We start from the raw sequence: 27895 nt of genomic DNA, 5'->3' as shown, positions 1-27895 counted from the left end.
TTCTCGGTCTTTATTGTTTAGTCCAGCTATGTGCTTATGCTAATATTCATCAGCTGCTTTCCCTTGCAACGTAGTTTGTTCGAAGAGCGGGGCATTTTTGTTAATATTCTCCTCTATATATATACACACTTCCTTTCCACATTTAATCACTGCCTCCAATAACTTATTGATTGTGGCTCTCAGACAGGATGATCTTTAATGGCTTATCAGCTATTTCCAAGGCATTTCTAATGATGCCACATTCAAATTTAGCTTTATTCTTTTGGCTCTCTACCCTCCATCTGCTTAAATAAGCAACTGAATGACCTATTTTTTTTTTTTAATGAGTGTTGGGGTAGTTTTCAAATGACTACTGAATCCTTACATGAAAAAGCTTGTTCAATATTGTTCCACTGTCAAGTCATTAGAGAAAGACCTACATAAACGATCATATACTAGTTAAATTCTTTACATATAAACCAAGTTTCAACTAATTACAATGTAAGAGGAGGTGCTAAGTTCTAGGTTTATACTGTCTCAGTAACCTCATCTATTTTTCCAGTGTTCCTTAAAAAAAAATATAGCAAAGAGAAGCAGTGTAAAGCTGTTTTTATTAACAGTAAGTTTAGCATTCAAGTATCATTTCAATGGAACAGTAAAGAATGAGTAAACAAGAAGAAATATGGTGGAAAAAGCAAAACTGCTTGGAAGGGAAGGATGGAACTCAAAACACAAGAGAGATCAGGTACCAACATGACACCTTTGTAACCTGACACATATATTCCAGCAGTAATTATAACATTTGATAATCACTGCAGATGTACCTGGCTTAACAGTGGTGTTAGGAAAAACAACACAGACTTTTGCTTATACCATACTTTTAAGAGTCTGCTGACTCACATGGTGTAGGAAGATCAACTCTCCCTTTTTTGCTACTGCTAGCACTCAAAACATGGCACAGGCATGATCTTATCTTCCAACACTTCAAGGTTTTCCAAGAATGACTGCTTGAAATTATTTTGAAGTAATTTTCATGGAGACAATTTTGCTATGTTGTATAAACAAATTTACCTTCCTGTGTGAGCTGCATTAAAGTTGCTGTGTAGAAGTCATATGTAGATTCAAAACAGGTCCAAAACCCAACTGCAGTTGACTTCTAAGTTACTTTGGAACAGAAAACAATGAATTATGCAATCTCTCAGTACTGGTGTATCAAGAAATATTGGGAAGTAATTACCTCAACAAATCCAAGAGGAAAATACTTCATAAAACATATTCTCTACAGTGCATCCATGTTTGAAAAAGGAAGAAAAATGAGCCCCAATACCATTTCTAGAAGACAATCTTTTGCTGCTGTCATTGAAAGAAATATAATATCCAAATTATGAAGAATGGAATGTGTGTGCAGAAGTTCTTATTGCAGAGAAAACCTTAATGGAGCTGGCTCCTTGTCCTATTCAAGAGCAATACTTAAGACAACAAGATTTTGATTTTAAGAGCTAAAATAACATAAAACCCTCCTGTGCATCCAGAAATAAAGTAAAGCCAAAGAAAACCAATTTCTTCCTTTTCTGAAGCTCAGAAAGCTGACAAGGGGCAATGCTGATAAAACAGCAAGTACTTGATCTGACGCTCACCACTAACACAATCTCCTTGCCAAGGAAGGCCACAGCAGTGAAAACCTGTGGGACACTCACACCTCATTCTCCTGGATTTGCTCATGTAGGTACACAAACTCCTCCTGAGAATTCACATAAGTGAAATAAAAATGTTGGAAGTAGGTATTTGTTCAGAACAGTTTTTTATTTAGAATATATATTGTGTCAGGTAGAACTTTGTCAAAACACAGAATATAACTATCAAATCCACTAAAAAGTACAAGATTTTATTGAACAATCAACTTTGGTGATCTACTTAGAAAATTTTAACATTAACATTGCATAGCAGACATAAGTCACAGCATACAACAGTGAATTTGGGTCTGAATTGATACATCCAGAAAGCATGAATACAGCAATTTAGGTAAATGAGCTTGTTCCTTATTATTAATACTTTAGGAATCAAAGCTTATTAGCAAATCAAAAGAATACAGATCACCTTGTGTTATTATAAACACTGTCAAATATGTAACTCCAACTTAGCCATAAATTGAGTAAGAAGTGCCCTGTCAAAAGGGACGAACCCTTTCCCAAACATTTCTATTACAAGAAAGTATAAACCAGAACTAGTTGTGTATTTCCTACAACACTGAATAAAACCCAACCCGTGTAAAACTGTTTTATCTGTAGCAGTCCATGAATGCTTCTTGGTGAGCTTTAACCAGGGAGTCATCCAAGGCATTCCTACCATTGGTCTTTCCCATCAGTGTAGCTTAGTTTTCTGTATACCCTAAGGAAAAAAGCCCAAAACCCCTGTTTAGATGATGAAGCAAATTACACAAAAATACTATTATTTGCTGAAACTCCAATGAACAGAATGGAATTGAAACAAATTGTCAAAGCAAGATATCTCAACATCTTGATTGTGAACAGCAGCAGGGCTCACTGTCTGCCTCCCTATGTGCTTTCAGATGGAGAGGAAGCTTCTCATACTATGTCATTTTAGTGTCTCAGTAGTGCTACTACATCAATCTGTGTATATCTATCAAACTTTGAGATGCAATCTTTGCATGTATTCACAAATAGCTAAAAGTTAAAGACACAAGTGAGAACACAATTATTTACTTGCATATTACTTAAGAAATTGCATGAATTTTCTCTCATATATTTTGAACTAATTTGGTTTACATCTGACAATTAAGTACAGCAGTAAAGCTGTAGGACAGCATTCACACAGAGCTGAAGAAAAGTTCACTAGTTATGAACATTTCCTTTTCAGAAATCTCTTTCATAATCATCTTCTAGATAAAGGCAATCTGGTTCAGACAGAAAGACAATATTCTTTTTCTTTTCACAACCATTCATAACAACATACAGCATTTTGCCACATGGCTTAGGCATAAAAATTCTGAGGGATCTGAAGCTGTTGAAGAGCTTCACTGCTGGGAACCAAAGAAAGCTAAAAATATCACACCACAGGCCTAAGGAAGCTTTCCAGCTGACAGTCCATTTTGGCTACAAATCAGCAAACATGTCTCTGTGTAATTAAAGAACAAAGAAATAGATCTTATTCCAGATGACTTGGAAGAAAACGCTGAAATCTTGACTTCTCTACTTATATGCATTAAAGAAAGAAAAACCTTTTCCTTTAGAACAGTAACTCATCTTATAGGAATGGCTACTTCGTATGGGGAGCCAGGATATTGAGGAAAAACAAAAGGTAATCCAAGAACTGAGCAGAACTTTGCTCAGCTAAGTAGGCATACTCAACATCAAAGAAATGCCCTAGCATACTCATCAGCTTGTCTCCAATCCTCCAATTATATCAAAAATAATCCAAATATAACCTTTATCAATATTGTATGTATTTGTAATACAAGCCTCTAAATTTCAACTCCATCTTTGCTTAAACTGAAACTTTTTTCTTTACATCATTAAGCCTCTTTTCTGGTTAAATTCTCCACACAAGTAGTATAAAAATGCTTTCAGCCTTCCTTTGAAGTTCTAATTCAAACACTGTCAGAAAATGTTTATATCAGCTGTGTGATAATCTCAAGCATACTGGATGTATTTCTTGACCGAGTTTGGGAAGCCAGCATAACTTGTGGTGACAAACTTGACATTATGGCAAAAAAGTGAGTCAAAAATGTTTTGGTAAATAAAATTAGGACTTGTTTAGAGAGGTTTTAATGCTTTTTAAATCCTGTTGAATATTAAATGTTTGTAATTAAAAATCCAAGAGATCTGAAACCTGATAATCCTTTAAAAGTTACGTATTTCCTAAGAAAAACAGACATAGTAGGGCAGTATTCAGGGAACTGGAAAGAGTGTCTTGCTTCCAGAGATCTAAATACACTGCCAGTAGTGATAACAGCAGGAGGAGAGGATCTCTGATATCTTCCAAGCAGAGCCACTGCTTGCTTACACAGAGCCAAAATGCAGGTAATGATGCCCAGCTGCACAGGGGCTAACTTTTGAAAGTCCTTTTAAATGACAGTATACTGCACTCTCCACACTCTGCAGATCTGAGAGGACTTGTCAGCTGAAACACACAGCCACAATCAAACAATTCTACAACATATATAAAAGAATAAATGCCTCTATAATGAACACCAAATCAGGACTACAGTAGCTATTCAGCTAGGTCATTTTACTATCTTCTGCTCAGCAGCTCTCCTTTCAGGAATGTGGCTAGTTTTGAGCACAGACACTTGTCTCTAAGTGTTTGAGCCTGCAGGTGTGATTAGCTTGGGCTCTCCCATCCTCATTTTCACTCTACAAGTACATGTCACCTCCATATCTTTAATACAGGCGTAGAGGAGTAGGAATTAATTTTGAAATCTCTTTTTTCAAGAAGCTATTATTACCTTTTGTGACACTTCCTCACATTTCTGGGAGAGCTGCAATTCTCCATTGCCCCAGGCCAACCAGAGTGTGCACCTGCACTCCCAGATTCTGGTGATGAGAAATGAGAAACAGTAGTATGAAAAGGACAAGAATAATGTTGAGTAGCATGAACATTACAGAATGTTAAAGTATTAGCCTCTTTAAACATTGGATATACTTCAGTGGACAAATTTCTTTAAGAAAATATTCTCATGCAAATTAATGAAGTGTCTGAAACTAACCTTGCAGGGAAGTGCCAGGAATACCAAGAAAACCTTTATCTGAAGAATCATGAAATCCAGAGTCCTGAAGATAAAGCATTGACATATAACATTGATGAAAAAAACCATGCTATTTCACAGCTTGCCTCAGAAGAATTAACTGTGAATGTGAAAATAAGTGTCTGTTTAAACCAACAAGTCTAATGATTCCAGTGAAACCCAGAAAAACTTAATTTGTTTGCTTCATCTTGCCCATCCATAAAATTAATGTCATCATTTCAGGACAACACCATAACTGAGTCACTGAGACCATTTTAACCAGTGACATTGTCTATTAAAATGAAATCAAATCTTTAATTTAGAACCATTTCAAAGTCATTAAATATAGAGAGCTCCTCACATGATCCAGTAGACCTGATACAACTTGTATTTTATCAAATAAATATCCCCAAGCCCCCAGAGCTGTAAAACCTCCCTACTGACCAAAGAGCACCAGAAGCATGCTATCACTAGTTCAAACAGCTCTAGTCCATTTTTAAGCCCTTCTCCAAATATCTAAAGTGTACTATTTTTTTCCACAAGGTCCTTAAATACCTGACAATGACAGCTGTGATCTGCAAAAAAGCTGGGGTTGCTGCAGTTGTATGTGCTCAAAAAATCCATGCCAGCTGTCTGAAGATTAACCATTTTTCTGTGGGAAAAATCTTGACATTTCCTTGAAGAAAAATAATGTTCTGGTATAAGTTTCAGCCGCTTTGTTGGTGAACAAGGAAGAGAGTTTTGAAAATTTCCTGCTCTTTTAATTCTGGAAATTGCAGAATAAGTTCGAACAGGAGAGTTAACAAGAGCATTTACAGTTTCAGGCATCTGTATTTCTTCATATTTCCTTAAATTTGAAGCTCTCTGAAACCCAGGAAATTTTGGAACAGACTCCCTACCCAGCCGCTCATAGATCCTGTCAAATTCTGTATTACACTGTTTAGTGGACCTCACAAAATCACTTAACTGACTCTTCACTAACCTTCCTTTCTCTTCAAGGTCCTGTGAGTTTAAAAGAGGTCTTGTCAATGTCAAAGACTTTTGGAATTCTTCAGAACACACTTTGTAGTAGAGTTCCTCAAATGCATCTTCATATTTATGGGGCATCTTTGAAGGACTCTGATTCATAAACCGTGAGGAAAATGAGTGTTTGTGCTGGAAAGTAGTTTGTCTTTCAGAAATTATTTTTTCAGGATATGTGAGCACAGTATTTGATGATCTTGCAGGAGAATAGTTTGTGATAGGTACAGAATTGTTACTATTGCCATGGGAACTGCAAGCAGATGAACACAACTCTGAGGTATCAACACAAGAAACGTCACTTTTCTGAGTCTTACTCTCTTTTACAAGATGAAGTGCTCTTGAATCTGAACTGGCAGGTGATGTTATAATACTGTATTCTGAGAAATGTTTGCAAGCCATTTTTTCACTTTCTGTGTATTCTAAATTCTTTGGTGAGGCAGTAGTCGGTAATTCATCTTCAACTAGAAATGTTTCTCCCATTCTAGCCATAACATCAGGAAAAGCAGTGTTGTCTTTGGAGACTATTTGGCCCTTTCCAGATGCCAAATGTTGTTCCAGACTTGAGTCACAGAAGTCCATTTTGATTGCATTTGTATCAGTATAAGGTGCCAGACCAGATGAATTACTAATGAGGCAATTGTCATAACAAAATTCTCTGCTCTCATTTCCAAAAGTTGGATTCTGCTCGTCTTCACTTCCGCAGCTACATATGCTGTGAAATGGTTTCTTCAGTTTACAGGCTCCTAACCTCCTGATATTGTCCACAGTGACATTGAGCTTTGGTCGTCTAGAATGCCTCTTGGACCTTAAGTGTCCAAACATGTATTTTAACACTTTTCTCTGAGACCGCTTGGCCATGAGCCTTGTAAATACCTCTACCATTCCTGGATACAAGTCTGCAAGAGTTGTATTGCTCCAGGAGCATTCCTCATCTGCAGATTGGTAATCTCCATGGATACTATCACTCAAAGTTTTGCTCAGTTCTGAACAAGGTTGATGCCTGGGTGTGGTTATTGTAGTTGATGAAATGGGAACATCAGAATGTTGTAACTGTAGATACTTGGATGAAGAACATTCACCTGACAACTTTAGTTTCTTTCGGCGAACAACAGCTTGATCGTCTATTCAAAAAAAAAAAAAAAACAAAAAAAACAAACCAAAAACCCCAACAATTGAGTCAAAAAACAAAAACAGAAGACAGAAAAAAATCCAAACCTATTAAGGCACTTCCAGTAGTACATTGTATGACTTAAAAACAATTGCATGTGATACAGATAGTCTTATTGTAATAGCATATTTCACTAAGCTTTAGTGCCAGGCTAAATAGATGATTAACATGCAATCAATTAGGGAAAAAATTAATACACTTCCATAACCATATGGAATTCACAGATTATAGAGGACAGAAATTAAATATATTGGAAAAAAACCCACTGTTTGAAGTAGCATAATATACAGATATTCATTGCAGAGGAAGACTTCTTTGCCCCTTCTGACTTCTGGTCAGAAGTAACAGCCTTATCCAAAACATTTGGTTACTTTTTTCCTGTGTTCCTTTAAAGCTTTGTATTCAGCTAGTGCGAGTGCAGCTTTTGCTTTCATAAACCATGAGGAAAATAACGCTTTGTGTAGCTGTTAAGGTTAAAATAATTACACCAAAACTCTTAGGTTTGCATCAAGTCCAGAAAGCTTCTGAAGAAAGTTTGCTAGTAAAGTACCACTTTGACTACCAGTTACCAGCAGACTCAAAGCCACTGTATTACGTTCCTTGAATTTAAAGTAAGTAGAACTAAAACCCACTGCTTTCAGTGAGCTAAATGCTGCTGAAATTTTCTAACTAGGCATATTTTTTCCTGAGGTTACATCAGAAAAGCTGGATTTATGTACACAAGTTATTTATTTTCTGTTTTTCAAATACATTTTGCCATAAGAAAATCATGTCTAACTTCCCTTTAAAATCCAGCCTATTGAACTTTTCAGATGGATAAACAATGCCTTTGTGTTTACAAAAAATTAAATATTTTTTCTAATAAATGTTAATAAAACCACATTTTCTAACTAATATATTTGACCAACAGACAAAAGACTTAATTGTACCAATCAGTTCTTGCAGTGGTGAAGTTAAATGCTGACTTTTCAACAAACCTGGAGATGTTACCTGAAAAACAAATAAAGAAAAAAACAACCTAATATTCTGAGCTTTTTGCACATTAAAGATAACATCAAAACCTTACTTGTGACTCCCCCTCCTCTTGCTATTCTAGGTCATGTATAGTTATGGTCTTTAGGGGCTCAGCCAAGTTCAGACAAAGTGGAAAACATCTAGTCTAAGACTTCAGTAAGAAGTTTTAGGAGTTATTAGTTTAATCTTGGAAAGCTATTAATCATTTTTTCAACTTATACATTATGTATCATGTATTAATTCCTTTTCCAAATATAAGAATTTAGACATGGATATATACACACACACACACCTGGATAATCTAGATATCTCTGGCAGGTCCAGCAGAAAACAGAAGCTGTACCATGTACCATAACACTTCACCTCTGATCTTCCTCAGCCCCCAAATCAAAACAAAGCTAATTGTTTTTTTTCTTTACAAAGCTCAGATTTAGACTTGTTGGAAAACTTATAGATCAAAGATCAACTTGCATATCAGGATTCAAAGAACAAAGTATAAAAGTAAAAAAAAAAAAAAAAAGTGAAAATAAATTTGTAAATAATTTTCTCTGTTTCTTACATACCATTGCTGACAAAACCCCAAATACTATAATATTTTACAGACATGAAGCAGAAGAACAATGGGAGAACCACAGAGAAGTTGTGTTAGAATTCATTGTGCTACCCAGTTAAAGAGTTCTTGTTTTACTCTAACTAGCTAAAAACTTAAAATAGAAGACATATGTTACCGTTATCCATTTGGGAATGTTTCTCTCATCACCTTGTACTATCAGATCCACTTGAACTATCTCTTTCTTTTGGACTTGTCCATCATCTACATCCAGATTCTTAGAGGAAAATAAAATTATTAAAAGACACAGAAATTATTGGCACAGACAACCCCAAACTTATTATTCAGATTTATTGCAAACTAGTATTTTTCAGATGAGGATATGCAACCAGCATAAACTTATTTTTAATGTATACATTTTATGCAAAAAAAAGAATCCCCCAAAACCCCAAAAAAAGCCACAAATCCCAAGAAGAAGCTATATGTGAAGATATATAAAGAGAAATAATTAACTAGTTTGTTCAGGGAAAACCACACATTGCCATGAAGATTCACTGATAAAACAAACAAACACCCAAATAAAGAGAAAAAAAGGAAAATGGTTACAAAGCTGCAATTACAGCTGCAAATCTTTATGTGTATTCTTAACACTCCATGAGAACTCATACAGGTCTACTCTGCAATGCCCCTCTGTGTAAAATCTAAGAGAATTTGGTAAGAAATGGCAATTCATTAGTTAAACTGTCACTTTCTGAAGCAGATTGTATTAGCTGTTGTCAGAGAGAGGACACCAGCACTATGCTAAACAAGTAAGGAAAGCAAATCACATTTTTGGTAATGGTATTTGAGCAAGCAGAACACAGGATTAAAATGGCTGCACACACAAAGTGTGTTATATTTTTCTTCAACAGTGTAAATACTCATGGTAATCCTGACAAACATAGTCCAGGTCTGGGAAGCGAGAGCAGAAGATTCCAGTCTGCTTTTGTTATAGCAGCCATTCTTTCACATTTACCTTTTGCTTTAAATCATGTTATCTATTTATGCTAGACTCTCAGGTGAACGACCATGTTTTTCATAAGTATTTTCACTTTATGATCTGTCTGGTTACTGTTTTTCCTTACCTATAAAAGCGTTTCTCAGGGTTGCCTGTTGACACAGTACATTGTATGGCTTTCTCTGGCCCACTGGTATTACCAAGACAATATCATCACTTTCTATTGGTCTTCGTGACATTATTTATTGAACCCCTCACTTGCTATACTTGCTAAAAATGTGCATTAAGATGCAGACTATACCAAGTCTTCTGCTGACTGTATCAACTCATCAGGCACGTATAAACTATTTAAATAGTTAATAGTTTCTATTGAACACAAAACCACTACATTATATTAGACACAGGAAATTTTTACCTGGAGGTGAATGTCTTCAAATTTTCTTCTTACTGAAACTATATCACTTTCTTCACCTGCAATTTGAAGGTAAATATTAAATAAAATATAGTTGAATTCAAAACCAAAATGTTTTTAAACACACGCTGTGTACGTTATTGACTAAAGTTTTCATTCTAGAAAACAGTTTTTTACACTATAAATTTTAGCTGTATTACCTTTCCTTTTCAATTCCAATGGAACAAACAAAATATTTTGTCCAGGGAATCTGAAAGTGTTTTTAAAAGCCAAAAGGGAAATTCAGTAACACCTTTGCACCTCAAAGGCAGAACAGAGAGGAAAAAAAGAAAACTTCCACCTTTCTCTCTCAAACATTTGACCTATAATACAGAAAGCTATTTCACTGGAGATGCACCCAAACACTATTATTGCCTAAGTTATAACTTATTTATCCCTTTCTCCAAATAAATTCATTTTTCTGTGATCGTATCCTGCTAGATACAAGTAATTGTTCAGATATACTCTGCCATGCTACTTCCTGTGAGAACAAAGAGGGTAACCCTAATAACTCTGGTAATGTGGTATTTTTACTGTATTTCCGTATGTTCTCTGTACCCTGATGGTTCATCCCTACCTTCCCCACTTCCATTCCCAGTTGGTTTGTCCCATATCCAAGCCGCTCCCCCGGTGCTCCCTATGGCTGTTCTCCTCCCTTTATTCTAGTCGGTTCCCCATCAATCACCCAAACGCCTCCCATTATTCCCGAAAGTTCGGTGTCTATCACCTAAGCCCACCCTGTTTATCCTTATATGGTCCTTGTCAATCTCCTGAGATCCTGCCCCTTCTGATGCCTCCCCTCTGGAAATCCCCTAAACCTCGACGCCCCATTGGGGCATGTGATCCCTTTCCCTCCACCCCTCGAGGCTATTGGCCTATGTGAATGTCTATCCCTGTCCATAGCCCTCCCCTAAAGATCCCTATAGGTCCCCTATTAAGCCATCCCCATTGTAGTGCCTCCCTTTACAAGGTATTGCCGCGAGCTGCAGCTGCTCTGGGCTTGTCCTCTGTGGATATCATCCAGTAAAGTTGGATTACCTCCCGTAGCAAGCCTCCTCACTATTTTTTATCTCTCCCTTCATCGGGGGCTGCTGACTGCTACAGTGCCTGGAGCCTGTGCTATGCAGGGTAGAGCAGAGGCTTCAGAAGAGCAGCTTCAAAGCTCTGTGCCCCTGGCTGCTCCCCACTGCTGCCGCACACCGCTGCAGCCAGCCTGGGCTGTGGTCAGTAGTGGTCACTGCGACAAATAACTTTCCCTCTTACAGGCAGACTAACACTTGGAGGTCCAGGTGAGAACTGTTCCAGTTTACTTTTACCTGCTGTAGACAGGCATTGCATACTTTCAGCACAAAAATAGTGTATAATACCTGACAGAAACACTGCCTTCACTAAGAAGTGCAAAGTATTCTGTATGAATACTAAAATGGAGAACACCTGCCAAAACTAAAGTAAAACAGCTAAAGATAGAATTTTTTCTTAAGTTAGTATGCCCTATTGATAACCTTTTATATATTAAAAAATACCAAAACTGAACCAACAAAAAAAAGCCCTGGAAAAAACCACCAAAACAACCAAAAGCCAAAAAACCCCAAATCCCAAACAGCAGGGTGAACTCAATTTTTTATGTGAGGCATCCAATCCCATATCTCTTAAGAATCTAATTTCTACATCTTGCAGTATTTGGAGATAGCTGGGACTCATAGAGGTTTCTATAAATCCTCTCCAGTCTCTTCGTAGACCATTCATAAGAGAAGGAGAAGTGGATAATCATATTATTGTATGCTGCTATGAAGATACCAGCGTCTGAAGCACTTCATTCATTTATCCCACAAGTGCAAAAAGACAAAGGACACTTACAGAAGCCAAGCTACAAATACCTTTGAAATTTTTTCCTGTTTCATTGAGTGGGTTGAGAAAAAAGTAGTGCTTTCTAAATTGGAAGAAATGATTTTATCATTCAGTTATTTGAAGTTATCCTCTCAAATGATAGTAGGAAACATTTCCCTCAACAGAGAATTAATTGTCTACCTCAGAGGCAGCTATGGAGATAAACAACCTAACAATACCAGTATACCTAAACCCGAGCTAAACATATTTTACTGCAAATGCTACTGCTGGCTACCACCTAGACATAGTTTAATTTATAAAAGATGCGTAAGTTTTTATTTGCTCAAGAATTAAAAATGTTAAGTAGTACCAGTTTTAAATACTTAAAAAAAAAAAAAACAGTCAAAGACTGCTGCCACTAAGAAATATAATCAAATAATTATTTGGGAATACAAGGTCAAAACCTCCCCAGAAAACTTTGCAGACCAGCCACAAGACTAATGCCAAACCCTTTACAAACGCTACTGAAGAATTGTTGCAACTGACTGCAAACCTCTGTTTACTGCTCCCCTAATATTTAATGCATCTATTTTAACTATTAATAAAATACTGACATATTGGCCAAGGTTTTTATTTCACTCTTCCTTTCTTTATTAAGAAAGGATAGTTGAACATATTCCACATCAACTTTCCAAGGTATCAGGGAATCAGGACTGAAATTTCAAAGAGGAATATGAATATTGATTTCATAGAACTACCAGTACCTCAGGTTCTTGCTATTCCTATTCTTTTGCTTTCTGAAAGGATACCGGATATGCATAGAAACAAATTTTACTATATTAGAAAATGATGGAAAAGTTATTTGCAATTTTCTCAACAAGTTAAAAGAAGCGTAGCCAAGTAGTAAATTAGAAGACCCACCTGCATCAGATGTATCCACACCAGAGTTCTCAGAAGATTCCTTAAAAACACATGCAAGGAATTTTAATACATGGTAGATTAAGCTATATTAATTAGTCTGTAGAATTTTCTGCTTTCACTACAATTTTTTTGGGGGGAGGGTGGTGGTGAAATAAGCACAGTTGCATTCCACAAATTCTGTCCAAATCACACCATCTTTATTAACAAATCTATACAGAAATTTATTTTGAGTCAAAAGAAGCTTTTGACTCAAAATAAGAGATTTTTGATTACAGATACACAGATTTTACAAATAATATAAAAAGTTAGACCCACATATTGCCTAACTAAAAAGGCAATTGATGGTTAAAAGCCTATATCCTACTGCTCTCTCTCCCCTTCAAATAAACTTAATAATTCAGCTGAAATCCATGACTGATATCATGGTACAGGACCACCTGCTCATAACTAATTTCTTGGTTTATGACTAGATAAATCCATTTTCCTAAAGAGGCTGTCATAGAATGGTTTGGCTTGGAAGGGATCCTAAAGATCATCTAGTACGAACCCCTCTGTGATGGCCAAGAGACCTTCCAATAGATTGCACAAAGCCTCATCCAGCCTGTCCTGGAACACTCCATAAAAGCAGATGCAATGTGGTGCCCATACCTGATGTACTGTTGAGTGTTCATCTTCAAAATCACTGCTCTGTTGCTCTGATATTTCTTAGAATGAATAGGAGGAAAAAAAAAGTTCTATTACTTTCATAATCTTTAGCTTCTCTTGTTCTTTTTTTAAAAAAATTCTTCTGTTTTTCTCTCTATTTATGTCCTATCAGTGGCTTTAGTAATTGGTTTCTTTTTCTGACTGACTCCACCCAGTCACACTACTATGAAATACAAACCAAAATACTACAGCACACGCTGTATCACTGTTGAACAGTGCAGAAAACCTGTTTTGTGTGCTTTACATTCAAGGCACCTGTGCAAATCTTCTAGCACAGTGCGCGCTATTTTTACAGCGGAGTGTGATGTCCTTGGCTGGCTCAACCAGCTTTCAAAATTGTCTCTTCCTGCATTTGATTATTCCCAAATAAGTCTGTTACTTTGAACTTCTTTGCATGAAATTACACAAATTTTACTTTTAAGTTTTAGCCCAAATTTGTCAGACATCTTTCTCAGTGGTCAACCCTACTTGGTATCATCTGAGAGTTAACTAAGGGTATACCCTCTTTTACTATTTACTTAAATAAAGTATAAACCAATAATGTGTACAGGACAAATCTTGAAAAAAAATCCCCTATATTTCCCTCAAGTTTAGACACAGACCATTGATAATTATTCTAAGCACAGTTTTCCAACCAGCGGGCTATAAAACCACTCTCTCATATAAAATTCATAAAGCATATTATATAACTAGAAGGGTCTGGCTATTGTCATTATTTTGCAAAATACTACAGTAATACTACTTCCTTTAGAATATATTTTTTTAGAAGCTGCATGGTGCATTTTCCAAACATATCTGGATTGGGAACGCAGGAAATTAGAATAACACAGTAGTGTCCAGTTGAAATCCCTTACTGAACAAGGTCTATGAAACACTACAGAGGATGTTTTGTTTCAAAAAAATTTCTCAAGGAAAGAAAGCATTTTAAGTGGCTAATATGACAGAAATATCACTTCTCTTGGAGGTTGAAATTTAATATACCAGGTCCTCCCTTATTGAGAGCTGCCACATATAAAAAAAAACGGCCACCACTCAAAGGATTGCCCTTTTAATCAGTAAAACTCGATGAGGGTGCTGGACATTCTATTCAAATAGTATAACTCAAGTCTAGCAAAATTCAGAACTGTGAGTTGGAAAAAACACCACTACTTATATTTCAAGGGGAAGGGTTCATTGATAGATATTTGGTTTAATGTTTACACTTAATAGCACAAAACTTTATGTATCTTGATTGAAAACACTTAGGCCCACTTAAGAGTAAATGAATAAGTAAAATTTGTACATCACCTTTAATAAATCCATACTCAGAAGTAATTTTTTTGGTTGAGGGTTTTAGCTGTGGGGGTTTCTTGCTGTTTTTTTGGTTTTTTTTTTTTTTTTTTTTTTAAAGGCTAACAGCAGCCACAACCAGACAGTTCAAGTGTTTACTCACGTGCCTTTGTGTTTCAAATAAAAAACTCAGAGCAAGATATGGTTTAAGCTGGATAAAATCTATGAGATTCTATTTGGTATGGAATACGTAAATATACATGTAAAAACACAAATCTATGCAGGATTGTTTTTTTATAAGAAAAGTTGTTCACCCAACTTTAATATTTAGTTAAATATTTAATATTTCTTCCCTAGGGTAACAAAATAAAATTAAATACTAAAAAGTTCTCTCAAGCTATATTAGAAGCTGAAAAAATGCATATTACCAATTTTTCTGCTCCTCTATGTCATCTGTAAGGCAGTACACTAAATTCAGAATTAATAGATCAAGACTTCATAGCATTAAAGAACTCCAAGTAAACTCCTTTTTTTTTTTTTTTTTAAGAACTTATAAGACATTCAGATCTTGAATTGAATTAGCAAAATATTTCTCCTAAAAGACCTCAAATACCGTATCTTCGAAAAAACTTACTTTCTTTCCAACTTTTACCACAGACTATAGCAAAATTTTTTGTACTACTTGGCCCCATCAGCTGAACAGAGAAATTAGAGGTAAAGGTCTGGACCATCTGAAACTCATTTCCCAGCCCTACATTTAAATTTCTTAGGCTGATTCAAACCCTGTACCTGACCACTGTACGGACAAATTTTTTGGTGTTGTAGAGGAAGAGAGGTGCTAGGCAGTGTTTTGTCCTCTGATGTTCCAAATAAAAGTTTCTCAGATGAATGTCATAAAATAACACCAAAAAACCCTCACTTCAAAACCTTGAGAGAATAGAGCCCAACATGCCTTCACAGTACTACACTGGAAATTTCCCCCCCCCCATCATTTATCCCAGTAGAAATATATATTTTATTGGAACATACAGCTCCTGTTCAGAAGAATGTTCAGATGTTACACACCCCACTGAGTAGTATCATGTTTACAGTTTGGTGTACAGACTAGTTTCAATTTCTGTCCTGGAACTTGATTTCTGAGGAAGTAACTGTATGCTACTTTTTCCTGGAGGCAGCCTGATTCACTGAGTATACTGAAAAATCTCCTAAATTTTGATAGCTCATTATGCAACTTCATGAGATTCTTTTAGTACATATTTTTTAATATGCCTACATATCTAGTAATTTTTAAAAAGCTAACAACATTCATATTTCTCCAGTCCATGCACAGAAGTCAGGGTTGGACTTTTTTAAGATTCCATGATTATCTGACAAAAACAACAAAAAACCCTTTGTTGAATTGATAAGGGGAACTTATTTTAATCAGCTTATGATAGCACCATCAATTATAATGTATTTATTAATCTTAAATATTTTAAATTATATTTTTGAATCCTTATGAACATAAGTATTGCTGATTTATTAGATGGTTCCTCACACAAAAACCCAGTGAGTATCCTAAAGGGTTTAGCATGAACGCAAATATCTTCCATTAAGACTCTTTGGACAAGGTAATTTATAGCCGAATTTTTTTTAAACACTTTACCTCTATTCCTTTGACTTTGTCTATTATGCTGCAATAAAAAAAAAAAAGAATAATCTTAGAATAGCAAAATTATTTTAACCATTACCTTTATTTACTTTGGTATAGCCCACAGCTACATGGCCATTCAATTTCCTCAGGTTTCCCAAGGCCCGACCAGAAAAGCCATAAGTATCTAGCAAAACTTACCTCATCATTCACTTCTTCCTCATACTGTTGATGCTAAAATCACTACAAGAACATACCCTGGCCCACATAAGAGGCTAAGACAAAGGATTGCTCTTTCAGTCCGTAATGGATTTAATTGGGAAACATGGGAAGCAATGCTTAGTAGACTGTGCACAAGGTATTACCGGGAGTGGAAAGGGAATCATAAATACAGCCTTTTTTGGTCTCCATTAAATCCACTCTTGCTCCCTCAGACTGAATTTCATTCCTCATCCCCTTATTCTGTGGGGTTCAGAACAGCTTCTGTGTTAACTGCCCAGGCATACGATACAGGCCATGGCTTTACCTGACACAAGGAGTGCTAAGACTACAAAGATTCTTTAATTACTTTGGCATTGTTTTACAGGGGAGAAAAAAAGAAACTAAAGATGAAACCAGGAAGCCCTGTGGAACTGAAGAACTGATTACCTGAACCAAGATAAATTGATTCAATGCAATAACTTCACTGAAAACATTCTGATGAGTTCCAGAAATACACATTCCCAACAGAGAGCAATTAAAAAAAAACAAAAAACCTTTCTCCTGGTTTACAAGTGGTGCTAACCACTGATTAATGGTCATCTATTTTAGTCCATTGCATTTGAAAATCTTAAACAATCCTAAAACCCTATTTTAAAGCAGATACTGACCTCATTAATACCTCTGAAAATGTTATATGGCACAGCAAGATTAGAATATAATCCTTTTTATCTATACATATATAAAGAAGTACTGCTACATTTTAACTGCATAGTGTGACTGTATTATCAAATACCTTAAATATTTTCTTCTTCCATTTTTTAACATCCTTCTTTGACACTTGTCCCCATCGTTTTGGTCCTAGAAATAACAAAAAGTAACACTATTAACACAGGTTTTCTTATAACACTATCTATACTGAACATCACTCTAACAAACAAATATTTAGGAAGAATATATTACAGAATAACAAAGCATTATCAAATCTGAACAGTCTCCACCACAATTGCTGAAATAAAAATTTAGAGGAAAATAAACCATGAGAATATGGTAACTCAAATTAATTGAGAAGTTAGGCAGGGCAAAAAAAAAAAATCACATGCTGAGTCTAACAAGACTGAGCTAAAATCCAAAGAGCATTACAGCCCCATGTGCTACCAAGAGGAGAAAAAAGGCAAATACTTTTAGTTTTTAGATTTTATTTAATGAATGCAGACTACGTGGTATCTGAGGTTATTTAAAGCCATAATGAAGGCTCTACAGGTGTGAGATCCATATTCTTTCCATATTGAATCGAAGTTACTAAACCAAAAGCATAACCAAACCTTTATAAATCCAAAGCTGTCTATTACAGTACTGTATGAATATTTCCTCCCTCTCCCAATGCACAATGTATATAAAATGTAAGCCTGCCAGTCTGTAAAAACCTTTGGTGCACAGCTGGTAATTCCCCTGTATGTGTAAATTACAAGAACTGATATGGCAATTTATGTACCATAATCCTCACTTAGGTGATAATAAAACCTGCCAGAACATTTCATTTCCCAGAAAAGCCACCAAGATACTAAGTCACAAGTCCCACTAAAACCCTGAGCAATACATTTTAAAACAATAGGTTTTTTCTTCAATAAGCTTTCCATAAGCATTACTGCTTGGTAATGGATCAACCATTTCAATGCAAGACTGGATAAATATTGTCACGGGCCCACATGGTGTAGATTTATGCTAACCACATGGGAACAGTCAGTGAAAAGCTAGAGACTGTCTACCTGCTCTGCCCTGATATTTGGCATAACAGAAATTTGTCAGAGCAGTATTCAGAATACTAAGTGGAGATGAAAATACATGACCCATTCATGCATATCACCTCCTCCTAAAATCTCCATTCCTTTGCTTCCTCTCAGTCTTTTCCATTTTGATTCTTCTAACAAGTCACCCAAACATTACGCATTTTTATCCTGAACTTTGCTAATAATTCTTGTCTTGTCTAAAATGGAGCATGCAATAGACTAAAACTGCACACAGGAGTAAACTCTTGGTATTGTACCGAAGTCTACATATGAAATGTCATACCTAAGTGAACAAAATACAGTATCTGTTGTATTTGAATGTTCTATAGCTGTCAACGCATGCTTTACTAAGTCTAAACATACAATATTGTAGCTTTAAGAAGTTCTTACCGTCAGGTGTATCATAAGTGAGGGTATCCATGGAAACAAGTAAGTCATCTTCAAACGGATGATTATACTAAATAAAAAAAAGTATTAAATACTAGAATAAACGATCAAAACAATGTTTTTAACGTGTATTTTACGTATTGTTTTTAGGACAATTTTGCTTTATCCAAAACATGAAATTATCAGTATGTTGTTTTATTGGCTAAAGCTAGAAGTCATCAATCTGGAAATATTAACTCCTGGAGGAAATCGGTATGTTTTAAGCATGTGTGCAAGCCATTCAACCTCAAGGCGTAAGCCAGCCAGTGCCAAAACAGCGCTCCAGAGTTCTCAAAAGCAGCTCTCTTACACTTTCACCCGAACTTTCTCTGTAGTAACTAAAAGCAGCCCTCACCAAAGACCAACAACTCATGACATGTAAAAATATCCAGTGTGGCACTAGACGAGAAAAACCTTCTCGAGCCCGCCTTAGGCCGGCGGCAGCCCCGAACATCTGAAAAGGAAAGCCCGCGTGCCGGGATAAACGCATGCGTCGGGGCACGGAGGGGGACCATTCCCACACCTCCCAACACAAAATGGCTCTCGGGAGAGGAGGATTCACGGAGGGAGTCCCCACTTTCTGGACTTTCATTGAAAGGCCCCCGTCTAACGCGAACGGATCGGGGTTAAGGACACTATCAAGTCAGCGCGCACTTGTGATTAAGTCGCTTATCCAACACCGGCAGTGCGTTTTGTGGCTGTATTCCGGGAGCTGGCTCTTGCTAGCTCCCTCCTGCCAAGGCACAGGAGTGCGCGGCTCAGCACAGACGGCACCACTGCCTTCAGTCCCCGCTTCCCCGCCCGCCTCAGGACGGCACCCGGAGCCCGCGGCCACCCCGGCCCAAGAGCTCACCCGCTCCAGGATGCTGTTCATGGAGGCCATGAAGCGGGCGTTGCTCCGCCGCAGCCCCTCCTGCACTGCCGCATCCCGCTCCATGGTGCGGTGCGGGACCGCCGGCGGGACCGCCGCCACCACCGCGCGCCCCCCGGGCTCGCCCAGCGCGGCCGGCTGCTCCCACCCCGCGCCAATTCAAACCGCGCGCCACCACCCCGCTCCCCGCCTCCGATTGGCTCGTGCTCAAATCAGTTCCGGCGCTGCAGCCAATCGAAGCGCACGGTGGGCGGGCTTTATAGTCTGCTGCGTGGCCGATCACCCCGCCTCCAGTCCGGGCTTGAAACGTGAAGTCGCTGTTCTACCTGGCAACAGCGGCCGGCCGCGGGCTCCCATTGGCCGGGGGCTGGCTGCAGCGGCCGGCCGCGGGCTCCCATTGGCTGCGGGGCGCGGCGCCGCCTGGGCACAAGGCCCGTGCCCCACAGCCAGGATGAGCCGCCGGCGGGGAAGGAGATGCGGCGGGGCTCTCTCCGGCCTGGGCTGCTCTGGGCAGAGCTCTACAGAGCGTTGTCTCTCTGTGGGATTCGGCACGAACGGCCAGAGGAATCGAGGCTGGGAAATTTGGTGTTCAGTGGCTGCCGGCAGTCACACTCTCCCCAGTCCCGCTCCAACTGGTCCCCTAAGGCTGCAGGCTGGAGGCCTGTGAGGAAGAGTGGAACTGGCAGAGACAAAGCGTTACCTGGCCACTGGCACTGGGCATTTTGTTCCTTCTCAATATTATTCAAGTAACCATTGATTTTCTATAAATAAAGATTTTTTAAAAAGTAAAATACTGTTGTAAACGAGGCTGAGACTTTTGAAAGGAAAAGTCAACTCGTTTATTTATTAACTGCTGAGAGCGGGAACCCAGGATAAGCCCAGGCTCCTCGCGACAAGCCAGAATAAAACAATACACCAACAAGACAGTGAGACCCACTCGGTGCTCCCTTGGACCCCAAGTTCCGCAGGTGAACCCCCTCGCTTCAGGTGGCTTTTAGAGTCTTTGGTGCCACCGGACTGGTGCATTTCTTAATCCTCGTGCTGATTGGTCCCTTTCCTGTTCCCTGGTTGGCCTATACCTCCGTGCATTCCTCACCAATCATTTCCAAACAAGTCCACTTCATTGGTTGGCTCGTTCTCCAATCACAGTCCAGGGCATCGTCCTCATCCCTTGTACCCTACGAAGCAATGGACTAGAAAGTTCCATTTATTAAACCCATTGGGTCCTTGATATATCCCATCCAGTGGTTACATTCCGGCTTTACACCCGTACAGTCTCGCAACTTAATTAACATGTCCATCTATTCCACCTTCAACTCCCCTTTTTTATATCTCATTTAAGCAGTAATAACCAACACCCTGAAACCAATTCATTTATTACAATACCATCATCACATCAGATTCCTTGGAACCTCCCATTACAAAAACATTTGGCGTTTTGGTAATGTAAAGACGGATGCATTTTTCATAATCCCTTATTGTTTAAAGCTGATCTGTATTTACTTGCTATTTATTCAATTGTAGTAAACGTTATTTTTTCAAATGGCAGGACTTCAGAAAAATACATAGTTTTATCCACATTTAAGTATTCTTACTAGTGTGTGACTGTGAAGTTTTCACAGCTGACAAGTTCTGCACTAAGGCCTTACCCTGTTTATGGCAGGTCTTACCCTTTTTCTGGTTCTTCATTAAGGCATTACCCTTTTTCAGGGTATGATTTTTCTGCCACTACTGCATGAAATACTGTGCTCAGTGGTTAAGTCATGTGTGGTGAGCAAGCTAGCTAGAAGAGTACTGAAGTGTTGATTTCAGTTTGCAGGAAGAGAAAAGATGAGTGTCATAATTCCAAGGTGACAAACCAGATCCCGCTCCTACATTTGTCACTCTACTACCACCAGGATGACTGCAGGACAAGTCTTCTTAAAAAACCCAGGGTCTCACTGAGGATCACCTAATTTCTTGTTATTTTCTGGATACATACCTGGGAGTACATTTGCAGAAGCTCTCAATGCTTTCTCTTTATGTTTACTTTGATGGAAAGCATGCTTTGAATATATCAAAGCTTATATAAACTTCCTAAGATTTAAAAATGGGGGGGGGAAAAGTGTAACTATTCTGAATAAATTAGAATATCTGTATCACAGATTGACAAAATTGATGGGCTCTCAGTAGTTTGAAGGAAGTCCCTTTAATCCTTCCTTTCTCATAGGTGAAATATACTTCTAATTTTACTCCCTTGAATAGATGAAATATAATTTCTGTGATACTTTCAACATGGTAAAATATTGGGATAGTTTGGAATAGCAGTAGGGATTTTATTAGTAGACAAATAAATCTATACATATTCAGGGCAAGCTTTACATGATGTGTAGAGAATGAGACCTGGAGCCCCACATTTAAAGAAGAGTAAAAGGAAATAAGAGGTAACTAACTATTCAATACTTCCAAATTTCAAAGTGCTAATCATATGGAAAAAAATGCATCATTAAGTTGCTTATGGGGAAAAAAGAAGCATCAGAATATCTCTCTTTTTTCACCGGAGGGTTTAGGGTCATCATGGCCTTTGTTGTGGTGTTCTGTGATCCCCTTGCAGTGCTTTGATAACTGAAGATTGAAATACAGCGCACACAGGATGAGATTAGTTACTTTCCTCTGACATTTCCTAGCTTAGGACTTACTCACTTTACAGCCTTAATGTCCTTTAATTCCTTTATATGTAATTTTATACTAGAAATAATAGAAGTAGTCCCTGACTTATTTTATATTTGAAGTAATGACCAACTTAGGAAAGCAAGGGTATGATCCAGTTATTTCAATTTTATCCACAAGTTACTTTTGCCTGTTTTGAATTCATGGTACACCTCAGTAGGGTGACGAGAGCACTCAAATGCAAATAATTTCTTTTACCACCTGTAGGAGAAAATGAGAGTGACATTCAGCAGTTGTGCATGAAAACTGTCCTAAACCAGCAGCAACTGGTACATTTGATAATGTGTAACCAAAAAAATTCAAACTGCATGACCTTAAGGACCACAAAGTCAACAGAGATTAGCTAATGCCTGGGTGAATTTATGTAGATGGCAAAGCAAGGTCGTGGATCAAACTGTTGACAAGCTAAAGAAAGAAAACAAGGAAGAGCTATAGTGTAAAAACCCTGATGTAAGATCCATATAGGAAGTAGCATCTGTTAATTTGTCTTTTGTGACCAGAATGGTCTATCTTTTCTAACACTCTTCTGTAGTCCTTTTTGTGTCTGCTACTTTTCATCCCTTGTTTAATAGTTGAGGTTGTAAATTAACAGAGACTTCCCATTTGTCTTCTATTTTTGCAGCACTAGGCTTAACAAAACCCCTGTCTCGGGTTCTGCTCCAGTAAAGATACTTAATAAATCATTAAACTATTTCTGAAGCCATGAATAAGCTGAGTCCTGAGAGCAGTGGTTTGCAGTCCTCATTTGGGTGGGGATGCTGGGGTTGTAAAGGTGTAGTTGTGCTATGTGCCATGAGGAAGCAGGGGCCTTGGGCTGTTCCAGTGGGGAGATGGAAACATCCTGGTTCCACAGGCAGTACACAGCCAGACTTCTGAGTCTTGGCTCTTAGGTTGTCACCCTTGCTCTGCCACCGGGAAAGGGCACACTACTGTCGGCAAGAAATTTCCTATGGTATGAAGACAGCCAGCATCTTTTTAATCTTATGACTAAGTAAACAGTGAACATTGTGCCATTTTTTGCTAGAAAAGAGAATTCATTTCAAGAAAGAAACAGACATTTCAAGAAGAAAACCTCTTTGGTGCCTGTGTAGCACCAGAAGCTCATCCTCTGTTCTGTCCGAGCTCTACATCTTCTGCTTTTCCATTGAGTAGGTCTGTGCAGAAATGTTTGACAGAAGATTTAACTTCAACTATTCTTTGATTAGTTTGACTTGTAGAAGAATAATTTGTGGCTCTGAGTTGTGTGTGTCATTGTTTACCCTATGGTTTACTGCTATGTGTAATTGTTTTATTTGTGGTGTTTATTCATATTTGGAGAGGCCTGTGTCCTCCCTAGCTCATTGTTTAGTCTAGCCTCAAGCTCCATTTTATCCCTTTAATCTTTTCATCACTTAAAAAAAAAAAAAATCAAAACATCTGCACTAAGTGATCATTTTTACTCTTCTGCTCTGGACTCTTTCCAGTTAGTCAGTATCCTTGACTACCTAGGCATCTGGAATAATAAATAATTTTCTGAAAGCAACCTCTGAAGAACCATATAAAAAGCCATTTACACATCTATTTTCAGTAAATGTTGATCTTCAGATACAGCCAAAACATGACATTGACTATGGAAATGACAAACTCCTCTCTCTTCAGTGTATTTCTTCCGGATTGCATGCTGCTCTCTCTCTTTGTACAAGGGAGTATGAAAGCATAAAATAACTGCTCCTTTCCAGAAAGCCTTGCACAGCTCAGCTTGTGTCAGGCCAGTGAATATAATTAGAGATTCAGAGACTGTAAAAAAACACTGAGGAGAGTGGAGGGGGGTGTAGCGGTAGCCATGCAGGAGAGCTATGGAAAAGGGGAGTGTGAGCATTCCAGGAAAACACCAAAGTAAAAGAGTCAGCACAGGTCAGGTGCTGCAGCAGGCACTTTGTATCCTCCCCTCTGCAAGGAGCCTGCTCTCCAAGAGGTAGGAGGGAAAGCACTATTTTACTCCTTTTATGTACAACTCCATCCAAAGTCATAAATTAGTTTCTTCACATAAGGCAGTCCCCGCATGAGTGTCTGTTAAACAGACAAATGCTTCCAAACCTTATCATAATTAAACACACCCAACCACTCCATAACTCTGCTTATGTAAAGCATAAAAGAGAAGAAAACAAAAAAAACAACCACGCTTGGCCATCAGGAAGGCATCAAAAATCTTGCTTGTCAAGTCAAAAACTTTGCTTCCAAACACAGTCCTGGGCTGAGTAACATTATTTAGGTCTCTATTTCTGAAAATTGTGTGCAGGCCTGCTGGAATCACATTTGGAGCAAGCTCTAAGGCTGCACTTGCTGGATTGCTTGTTTTCTGAAGGCTTTGTACTGTCCTCAGTTGTCAAGAGCATGTGTACTTTTCTTTGGGAGTAATTTTATTCGTTCCAGTTTAATCATTCCTCTGCCAGAATAGGTACTTTGCTATTTTCATTGTTTTGGTCCTGTTGTACTGGATCTGGCCGGGATGAAGCTAGCCCTTCATAGCAGCCCTTTTGTGCTAAGTTTTGGGTTTGTGGCTAAAGAAAGTGGTGTTGGTAAGACAATAATTGTGTGGCTATGGCTGAACAGTGAGTACAAACACAAGGCTTTTGCCTTTTTCCCCACTGCGCTGCTCTTCCCCGACTCCAGTGAGTATGAGTAGGCTGGATCTGTGCAAGAATTTGGGAGGGGACCCAATAAGAAATCTGACCTGAAATGATCAAAGGGATGTTCCATGCCATACAACGTTTTGCTCAGCAGTAAAACCTGGGGTAGAGGAAGAAGAAAATAAGGGCTTTTTTCTTTCATATTGGCCATTGCTTGGAGACTTCTCTTGTGGGAAATAGTGAGTCATTGGCTACACATCACTTTGTTTTCACAGGATTGGTTTCCCCCTTCCGTAACTTACTCAAGTGTCTTTATCTTGACTCCTCAGTTTTCTTACATTTTCTCTTCATTTTCTCTTCCCTGTCCTTGGGTGCTTGTGGAGGCTTGGCTGCTGGCAGGATTAGGCCTACAGCAGGTTATTTCTGCTGTATAACCTGGTTATTTCTGAAGCTTTCTGATCACTGAAATGTGTCTGACTGCCAGCTCATTTATAAAGACAGGTCCCAAGTTCACCTCCCCTGTCTGTGAAGAGAGGAATAAGGAATTACTAGGACAACAATCACCATGAAATGGTGAATTCTTTCCCCATCACATGTGGGAATGCAGAAGTGAGAACAAAAATAATTTTTAATCATTTAGGACTCAGGGCACAAAGCTCAGGAATCTGACCTAATAGGATTGTATTACCATTGAAGCAAAGGATGAGAATTTCCTTGAAAAGGAAAGAGCAATTCTTGTCCCTTTCACTACTCACCACTGTCCTCAGTTTTCAGCACCTGTTGAAACTGTCCAAACTCTGCACTCTCTCTGGCATTTTGTAGAAGTAGCTCTGTAGCTCCTGCTTGGGTTGGCTAAGAACTGAGTGTCACCAATGTGCTGAACAAATGCCATAACTCAACAGTCACATCATGCCTCTCTCTTGCATAGATTTTAAAGTGCTTCACAAAACATGGCAAGAATTATTAACCTTGCCTCAATAGGCAGAATACCTAAGGCACAGTGCTAAGTGATTTGCCCAAGGTTGTGCACATGCTGTTGGCTCATCAGTGAATAGGCTGTAAGCGCACCCTAAATTCTAGTCTAGCATCCCCCTGCTTGACAGTATTAACATCTAAATAATCATAGCCAATTTCCCTGGGTGGTCCCACAGACATCAGTATGGAAGGCTCAGGATGTCCCCCCTGGATGCTTGTCCTCCTGAGGCATGCACGGCTGCCTGTCGTGTCCCTTTCAATCTGCCTTTGAAGGAAAGTGTGACCCCATTCGTTCCTGCCAGCTTGCACAAATGGATGATTGCAGTTGGATACATTGGAGGTGATATAAAACCACATTCATCTGTAACAAAGGCCACTAAAAGATGTGCTGTAATCATCACTGCTACCTAACCTCTGTCCTGCATGAGCAGATTAAATTGTTTTAAAATGTTTGAACACAGCACTCATTGTGATCAATGTCATTCTGTTGATCAGATCAGTGGGAATGAAGAATAAAACCCCATTTACTGAACAACAAACATTGGCAGTGTTTCCAAAACAGGCCAAGGGCTTATTGAAAAGAATATTGATTGAGCCAAGAAAACATCGAGCAGTTATAAAAGTTTAATCATATTCTCATTCAAGCCTGCCTTCAGTGCCAGGAATTAAAATTCTCCCATCTCCTGAGGATGGAAGATACATTTCCATAATGTTCTGTAAACTTCCAATGCTTAGCATCTGTGCTGAATGGTGGAATTATTCATTGCAAGTGGTTTAGCTGAGATGCATGGCACTTTCTGCACCAAGTGTACAAATTACGCACAAACGAGCTGTGATTTCTTGAATGTTTCTCATTTGCAATTGTTTAGCAAAGAGCTGGGCAAGCCAACGTTAGCCCACAAGGTATTTTTGAAGTGGCCAGAATAAATATTTGGTCTTCATGATTGAACAACATATGCCTGGTCCCTCAAATCAGATGAAATTATAACGATTCCTGAGCTAGAGAAGATTGGTTTCATTGCAAGGATGTGTCTATGTCTTTATCAGAAAACTGCTCATAAGCATTTACAGTTGCCTGAGAGAACTGCTGTATGCAGGGAGTGAAAGGCCATGTTCAGAATGGTACAAGTGCTGTGGCAGTGTCTGGTTATAGAGGCTGTGTGGGGTTAGTGTTTGCCAGGAGAAAACAGGAAATTGTTTTTCTGGGCTGTGGTTGTGAAGACTTACACCTTTCTAAGCTGAGCTCACTGCTGTGGAGAACAAAAACAAAACAGAGCTATGTCTGAGCTAATATTTCCCTTCTGCTTTCAATCCTCTGCTTCTTTTACAGCTGTGGCAATCTTTATGGAAGTCATGTGTTGCTGGGTCTGCCCTGCAAAGGGAGATGTGAGTGTAGCCAGGGCAACGGTATCTCAGTGGCTTCCAAATAACTGAGACTGCAGCATTAGCAAGGATGGTAGGGTTACACAGGGCATGGACACCATCTCTACACACCAGGAAGTCCTCAAACATGCTGCTGTATTTTCAGGGATTCTTGTATAGGTACCTGGCTAAGTCAGAGTTATGTGGCATGTACACCTTTGTGTTGTAAAACTGACCTATATCCTACCCAAAAAAGGGTGTGCTGTGCATCCTTCCCCCTTTGCAAAGCTTGTAAGAATTCATGGCTATAAGGTCAGTGGGCAGCATAGCTTTACAGACGTGTCCTGATTGTCTTGGAGGTCTGACTTCTGATGACTGTGAACTGCAGAATGAGGAGTTAAACCTGTCTAGACTCAGAGGCTTCAATGTTCTTTGTCTGGCCTGTCACTTCTGAGATGCAAAGGACAGTTGCATTGGTGCATGGAGTTCTGAATTTCTGTCCTTTCTCTTTCTGCCCCACCCTTCAGTTGCCTTCTTCTGTGAGATCTCTTCAAGAAAGTGGAAGGAAATTTCATACTCGAAGAATACTTTAAAATTAAGATAGGGTCTGTGTGAAGGTAGCTGAAGAATTGGGGTGCAAAAAAAAAATATCAAAAGGGATAAAAGACCTGGCAGCA

General features: G+C 38.5%; 1 protein-coding gene across 5 annotated transcripts; it reads right to left on the bottom strand.

Moving 5' to 3' along the window:
- Window positions 1-1761: 1761 nt before the first annotated feature.
- On the bottom strand, window positions 1762-24275 carry LOC104687001 (Holliday junction recognition protein). 5 transcript variants are annotated; one of them, XM_019283944.3, is made up of 14 exons: window positions 19546-19696; window positions 18657-18723; window positions 17273-17337; window positions 16294-16321; window positions 13323-13378; window positions 12675-12714; window positions 9891-9946; window positions 8657-8755; window positions 7844-7904; window positions 5706-6867; window positions 5279-5399; window positions 4706-4769; window positions 4445-4532; window positions 1762-2367 (listed from the first exon to the last, which is right to left on the bottom strand). In XM_019283944.3, the coding sequence occupies exons 1-14, from the start codon at window positions 19627-19629 to the stop codon at window positions 2322-2324; spliced, it is 2037 nt and encodes a 678-aa protein (XP_019139489.3). In that variant the 5' UTR covers window positions 19630-19696; the 3' UTR covers window positions 1762-2321. The 5 variants fall into 5 exon arrangements, with proteins under 5 accessions (XP_019139489.3, XP_039414429.1, XP_010394145.4 ...); XM_039558495.1 differs by lacking the exon at window positions 19546-19696 and adding an exon at window positions 20264-24275 and having other exon boundaries at window positions 5279-6867; XM_010395843.4 differs by having other exon boundaries at window positions 5279-6867.
- Window positions 24276-27895: the final 3620 nt, after the last annotated feature.

Source organism: Corvus cornix, chromosome 1 (assembly GCF_000738735.6).
Source record: "Corvus cornix cornix isolate S_Up_H32 chromosome 1, ASM73873v5, whole genome shotgun sequence".
Lineage (NCBI taxonomy): Eukaryota > Metazoa > Chordata > Aves > Passeriformes > Corvidae > Corvus > Corvus cornix.
The sequence above is the reverse complement of the archived record's forward strand: the minus strand, read 5'-3'. Positions and strand labels throughout refer to the sequence as shown.